We start from the raw sequence: 7,044 nt of genomic DNA, 5'->3' as shown, positions 1-7,044 counted from the left end.
GAACCGGTACTAATGAGGTTTGAGGCATTAGTACCGGTTCGTGGCACGAACCGGTACTAAAGGTCCCATTTTCAAACTGTACCCCCCCTGGTGGATCGCCTTTTCAGTTTTGCAAAAAGCAAAAGAAAATGATAAAAACTTCAAAAATTAAAATCCTTCGATATGTAGTTATGTTACTACATCTACTAGTTAGGAAAATTAAAAAACTTAAATTTGGACATGTTTTGCAAAAAGTGTAGGGAAAATGTAAAACGGCTATAACTTTTGCATACTATGTCAGAAAAAAACATATAATATATCAAAATGTTCAGCACGAAAATCCGCATCCGATTTTGACCGCCTATGGCCTGTTTGCAAATTTTTAGAATCCCAAAATTCTAAAAGGAAAAAAATGTTATGCTCAAATTTCAGCTTTTTTATTTTTGTTAAATCTGGTCAACTATGGTCAAACTACTTATTCAAGAAGTATTAGTGTTACTAAATAATTATTCAAGAATATTAGTGTTACTAAATAATTATTTTAGTTTTTTTGAATTTTGGTCAAATCTAGTCAAACTGTGGTCAAACAATGGTCAAACTACTTATTCAAGAAATATTAGTGTTACTAAATAATTATTTCAGTGTTTTTGAATTTTGGTCAAATCTGGTCAAAGTGTGGTCAAACTGTGGTCAAACTATGGTCAAACTGTGGTCAAACTACTTATTCAAGAAATATTAGTGTTACTAAATAATTATTGTTTTTTAGAACAATAATTTCAAACTCAAACAGTGAAGACTTCATGCTCAAGCTAAATTCCTGAGGGTTAATAGGATTGACATCTTACTATTGTCAGGAAAACAATAAGTGCAAAACCCGAAAGTTAAGCGTGCTCAGGCTGGAGTAGTGAGATGGGTGACCGTCCGGGAAGTTAGATGATTTGGAATGATGAGGGATGATTAGAGATTAGAGGTTAAATTGAGCAGTGATGAGGGTGATTAGAGATTAGAGGTTAAAATAATTCAGAAATTTGAAAAAAAATTAAAAAGAAAATTTTCAAAAAAAAATCATAAAATTTTCTTTAGTACCGGTTGGTGTTACCAACCGGGACTAAAGGTGGGCCTCCAGGCAGCGGCCACGTGGACGGTCTTTAGTCCCGGTTCGTGTAAGAACCGGGACTAAAGGGGGAGGCTTTAGTAACGACCCTTTAGTCCCGATTCCAGAACCGGGACTAAAGGCCCTTATGAACCGGGACAAATACCCCTTTTTCTACTAGGGAGATGTTCCTAGCCTGTTGTATGTGATTTGCCATGTCAGTAATCTTGTGATGATGCTAATTTGGACTAGTTTTAAAAGAAATCTTGCTAATTATCTAACAGAGTACACCTTGCTATCTAACCATGTTGTGAATCACTCCAAATTTGTATAGCAAGATTAACCAATTTTATCCTTACCATTTTGACAAGAATAAGATACGCCATTGGCGTCTTTACAAGAGATGCAACTTGGGCTATTCTCTGATTTAGCCTACGGCTATGAAAGTTTATAAATTACATGGTTATGCCCTTTTAGCCAGGGTTTTTTAAGTGGAGGAAAAAAACCACTAATTATTGGAGTAGTCATGAGCTCGGATTATACAAGGAAGAGCTCTTGGTGTCCTGTTCTTGCTATTATAGCATGTAAAAAAGTGAAAGCTCAAAATGCACGGATCAAGGGCTTCAAGTGTCTCTGCCAAAAAAAGGAAAAAAGTGAGAGCTCCAGTGTTCTGGTCATTTCTTTAGACTCGTACATATTGCATGCATTTATATACTCATGAAATTGCACCACACATCCTTGATTGTAAAATAAATAAAAATGACTAGGCAACTACTTCATCTAGCTGCGTGCTATTTTCTTGCGACGACCACTGCAAACAACCTGCAATATAATTGTCAGCGCAAATCCGACTCCGAAGCCTACACCAACCAAAAGCCACAACACGATATCATCAAATAGTGATCCTTTTCGCACGGGAGTTGGGAGCGACGAAGATGGCGAAGGCACAAATGTAAGGTTACATTTCACGAGAAGTGGGCATCCATACAACCCTCTGTTTCCGCCCTGGAACGAGCTGCTGGTGAATGTGGAAAACTGGCTGCCTGAAGGTATCCTCCCACTCAGATCATTGTAGGAGACGTTGAACCACTCTAGGGTCGTCAACGTGGCCAGCTCCTGCGGAATCTTCCCTATGAGATGATTCCATGAGAGGTCCAGTGACTCCATCCGGGCCAACTGACCGAGCTCGCGTGGGATCTTGCCACTGAAGGCATTGCGTGACAAGTTTACCACATGCAGTAATGTGAGGTTTCCGATTGATCTTGGGATGAAGCCGCTGAACCGATTGCTCGACATGTCAATCACCACCAGGTCAGCAGTGACCTTTTCCACCCTTGTGTATTGTTCTTTCATTGCCACGTCAACCGCCACCTGATAAATCGATCTTCCATCTTCCGCATAAACTGTATTATCATAGTCTGCAACCCCCTTCGGGTCCCAAACCATGGACTTGAAACTCTTGAAGAAATCTAGTGGTAGATCGCCACTGAAGTCGTTTCCTGCAAGATCAATAATTTGTACACGGGAGAAGTACCAAGCAGTCGAGTTGTTCCGCACAAGAGAAGGGTTGTTGAGTGGGCCATGAAAGTTGTTGTATCTCAACATAAGTATTTGAAGCTCCTGTAGCTGACCTAACCATACAGGGAATGAGTCCACGAAACGGTTCCCTCCAATGTCAAGAGCTAGCAAGTATTGGCACCGAGCCAGTGATCTCGGCAGGCGCCCCTGGATGTGGTTCCCATGTAAGTCTATCAGCCTCAGGTTACATGATTCATCGATATCGTCGGGCCATGTTCCGTTAAGGCGATTTCCCCTCAAGTTCAACACAGCGAGTTCATGGCAACCTTTGAGCAAATAAGGTGGCACTAACCCACTGAGATTATTGCCGGATAGGTTGAGTATTTGGAGTGGACGGTAGCCCCACGGACATTCTGAGTAGGGGATAGTCCCACTCAGTTCATTGTTCGCAAGGTTGACGGACAGGGCGACCTCAAACTGTTGGAGGAAACTGCTTGGAGAGATGGACGAGAATTTGTTGTTGGAGAAGTCAAGAACGAACGCACCTAAAGGGAAAGGCACGACGCCACCGAGCTTATTGAAGCTAAGATCGATGAAGAACCTTATATTAACATCGTGTTGGGGCTGACCCACGGTGGTGAAGTGGTTGTGAGAGAGGTTCAAGTAGCTCATGTTTCTCCAAATCCAGCTAGGTATATCCCCATGAATTTGATTGGAAGAGAGATCCAAATCATCTAGTTCAGGTAGATATCTAACCATAAGGGGCAACCTTGTTAGGTTACAGTATGCTAGGTCCAGGGTAGAAAGACTACTATTACTATAAGCATCGACTTCATTACCATCCCCGGAGGCAGATAACAATTGGTTATTGGAGGCTGATATCTGTGTGAGGTTCCTTAGCCTCAAGAACGGGTTTAGATCCAAGGTACCCGTGAAATTGTTGTCGTCAAGTTGCAAAGTCTGAAGAGCAGTCAGATACGAAAATGAAGTTGGAACTGCACCTGTCAGTTGATTGTCGTTCAATTTAACGGAAGTGATCAGCATAGCTGATGGATCCTGGAATTCCTCAATAGCACCAGAGAGCCGGTTCATTTGGAGGTCCAATTTCTGCAATGTTGGCTGAGTGAACAAGGATGCTGGAACTGTCCCCGAGAGTAAATTATTGCTTAAATCCAGCTCTGTGAGATATGGGTACATGAGTCCGTCAAGAGGAACCGGCCCTGTCAAAGAAAATTGTGTTAATCATGAAACTGGTACACAAGGACTGTGTAACTTCAGATCAACGAGTATTTCTTAATTTGCAGTCACTTTACAATTTGTCATGCCCTCAGGAAAATAAGATGACAACAAAGAAAACAGGGAAGCTTGGCCCATGTGGTTGTTAAACCCTCCAGATGGTTTCTTGCATCTTGTAGATTTTGGAAGGAATAAAGCAAACCGATTATCTTGAAAATATCACTGTCTAAAATAATTGTAAAATAAACCATATGACAAAGCACAAGCTCTGTAGTAAAAATGCCTAAGGATAATACTCTAAATATTCCTATGGAAACACTTTAAACCAAAGGCACACTAAATTTTTACTTCACGAGTATTTGATATAACATAGGTGGTTTTTTGAAATTTACACTAGACAATTCGTTTGCAAAATTCTTTTTCGATAATGGAGAAGAGCACCTCTCCACTGGCTCTCCATTTAAAGATGCACACACCCCTTTCTGCAAAGTCTTAAAAGTTCAGTTTTTCTACAAAGTAAAGTACTAACCAGATCAGGATACACTGAAACTCAGGTAGAACAAACTCATTATTAACCGGTCACCCTTTTTGTATGTACACTAAAACAGGGAAGTATTTACAGATGTTATCGTATAATATTTGAGAACAATTTGATGTGCCTAAGGGTATTTCTAACCGATCCCCTATAACCGGATAGAGGAGTAAAATATATTCATTTTACTCCTCTAACTGGCACCTAGCCGATCCCCTATCTGCGTTAGTGGAGGATAAATTATCCTTAGCCCTTCCCACCTCCCTACTTATCCTCCACCGCTCGGGCTTGGAGGAAAAATATCTCCTCTCTCCCGATGTCTCCCCTGCCCCATTCCCGTGCCGCATCTACGCCGGCACCATCCCTCCCACCCCCCGGGCGGCAACCGCCTGCCACTGTAGACGCTCCATAGGCTCCGCCTCGGTCATTGACCACCCGGATTTGTGCCTCTTTCGCCCCGTCGCCGGCACACAACTGGTAGATCTGTGACCACTACCGCCGGATTTGGCACATCCCGCCACCGGCGACTGTGCCTTGCAATAGATTGGCCGGGTACTGGACGCACAGCCCTGGCAACGCCTCCGTGCCGCATGCAGGTATTGACTCCACTTCTAACCACTCGGGTCGCTCCCGTCGGTGGTTCGCTGACAAAGACACACCCGACTGTCGCCCGGGCTCGACGCTGGCCCAGCGCTCGTAGACTCACCGTTGCCGGTCATACAGTGCAAAGACTGCCCACAACAGGTGGTGCACCGAGTTTCTACCATGCCGGAGCATCCCGGGTGGGTGTTCTTCAAGTGCAAAAAAGATGGGGTATGTTCTTCTTTTGATTCAGTTGTTCACCAGATTCGTCGCAATTTTGGTAGCTCATTGTTTTCTCAAATTTGTGTGTAGGATGGATGCAAGTTTTGGTATTGGGAACAATATTGCATCGATCTATTGATAGCACGAAATTTGATAGATGCTCGTGCACTTGTTGCTAGAATATAGGCTAGAGATGAGAATAGATGCAAAGCAACGTCGCATTTGTCGGAGTCGAAGAAGAAAGAAGTGTGCAAACTCAAGAAGCCAATAGAAAAGACATCGAGAAGTTATTAATCCAGCTAGTGGGAGCAGTTGTAAAAGTTGGGTATCTTTTAAAGTGTCTAATTGTGTTTCTTGTTTTCTTTGGGTTTTCTCTAGCGAAGAATTGATGAATTATATACTCAAATGTATGAAAATGTCACTGAATGAAATAAAGAAGCAAAGAAAGTGTGTTTCGGTGGCCGAAAATGAAATGTAAATGAAAAATATTACTCCATTTTATATAAAGGATCGGTTGGGTTCGTCAAAAATTTAGTGGGGTAAAAATACTCCACTAAGGGTTTACTTCACCGGATTCTCTGCTATTTTTTGGGGATCGGTTAGACATGCCCTAAGAACGGATCCAACTGGCTCACATCGACTCCCCCTCCTTGCATCTATCCAAAAAATGATATAACAGATTTGATAGGTAGATGCATTTAGCAAGCTGTAATATTTTCAATAGTACCAACTTACCTGTGAAGTTGTTGTTGGCGAGCGATACGCTTTCGAGTCGTGTCAAGCTTGTAAGCCATGGAATCTTTCCAGACAAACCAGAATGCTCACAGTCCAGTATAATCAAGTTTGTCAGATTGCTGAGGGCCCTAGGTAGCCCCCCGGAGAAGCTGTTCCGACTGAGGTGTAATTCGGTTAGCGACGTGAGGTTCCCAATGGAGATAGGGATGGCGCCAGAGAGGTTCGTGTACGAAAGGTCGAGAATCATGAGATTTTTTAGCCCAGTGATCCCAAGAGGGAATGTTCCAAGCTCGAAGAGGTTACTACTGAGCACAAGTTCTCGTAGAAACGGGAAATTGGAAGGAGTGAACAAATCAGGCAGAGGACCGGTTAAATGGTTTTCACGAAGATCAATCACCGATAGGGAGTGGATGCTTGATAAGGACGGGTGGATTGGACCAGAGAGGCCACACCAGCCTAAGCTAAGGATCTCAAGAAGAGGGCAGTGGTTGGCAAGTGCCATGAAGAACTCTGGTATTGTGCTGTTTATGGCAACACCATCCAGATGGAGCTCCTTCAGCTTGCTATGGTTGGCCACTATGGTGGATGGATGGAGCTCAAATTCCATGTCCATATTGCCAAGGTCAAGGGTGACCAGGTTGGTGAGCCGTGAAATATTCACCGGGACCTGAGAAAAATGTGACAGGTTGAGGTAGGTCAGTTGTGTCAAGCTCTCTAAACCATACAACGGAAACTGGGGGCTGGTAAACATGTTGAAGGCAAGGTTGAGGTATTGGAGAGAGGTAAGCCTGGAGAGGGAAGAGTGAAGGTCGCTGAGTTGTAGGTTCCGCTCCGAGAGGTCCAGTGCGGTGATCCTCCCGGTAACATTATCACAGCCAACGCCCTCCCAGCGGCAGCAGTCTGTGCCCTCTCTCCATGATGATAATGTCGTGGTGGTCGGCTGGTAGCCGCTGGTGAAGTTGAAGGAACACTTCATCTGGAGGAGTGCGGCAGCTTGATCCTCGCGGCATCGTGCTGGGACCTGCTGCAAGGCACTGCTGTTTGCTGAAAGGGCATGATTGCAATGTGGAAGTAGCAGAATTTCTAGAAGGAAACCAAAGGTCACTAATAATGAGGTGTGATGAGTGGTCGTGCGAGGCATTGCAGC

At 43.6% G+C, this 7,044-nt stretch overlaps 1 protein-coding gene across 1 annotated transcript; it reads right to left on the bottom strand.

Moving 5' to 3' along the window:
- Positions 1 to 1,751: 1,751 nt before the first annotated feature.
- On the bottom strand, positions 1,752 to 7,044 carry LOC119322207 (receptor-like protein 19). The gene is made up of 2 exons (XM_037595706.1): positions 5,898 to 7,044; positions 1,752 to 3,810 (listed from the first exon to the last, which is right to left on the bottom strand). The coding sequence occupies exons 1-2, from the start codon at positions 7,036 to 7,038 to the stop codon at positions 1,853 to 1,855; spliced, it is 3,099 nt and encodes a 1,032-aa protein (XP_037451603.1). The 5' UTR covers positions 7,039 to 7,044; the 3' UTR covers positions 1,752 to 1,852.

This window comes from Triticum dicoccoides, chromosome 6B (assembly GCF_002162155.2).
Source record: "Triticum dicoccoides isolate Atlit2015 ecotype Zavitan chromosome 6B, WEW_v2.0, whole genome shotgun sequence".
Taxonomy (NCBI): domain Eukaryota; kingdom Viridiplantae; phylum Streptophyta; class Magnoliopsida; order Poales; family Poaceae; genus Triticum; species Triticum dicoccoides.
Note: the sequence above shows the minus strand (reverse complement) of the source record. Positions and strands in the feature narration are given on the sequence as shown.

Excerpts from the sequence above, each read along its gene's own strand:
- LOC119322207 (XM_037595706.1), bottom strand. The coding sequence starts at position 7,038 with ATGCCTCGCACGACCACTCATCACACCTCATTATTAGTGACCTTTGGT. Across the intron at positions 3,811-5,897 it reads CGCCAACAACAACTTCACAG|GGCCGGTTCCTCTTGACGGA; the intron begins GTAAGTTGGTAC and ends TTTCTTTGACAG.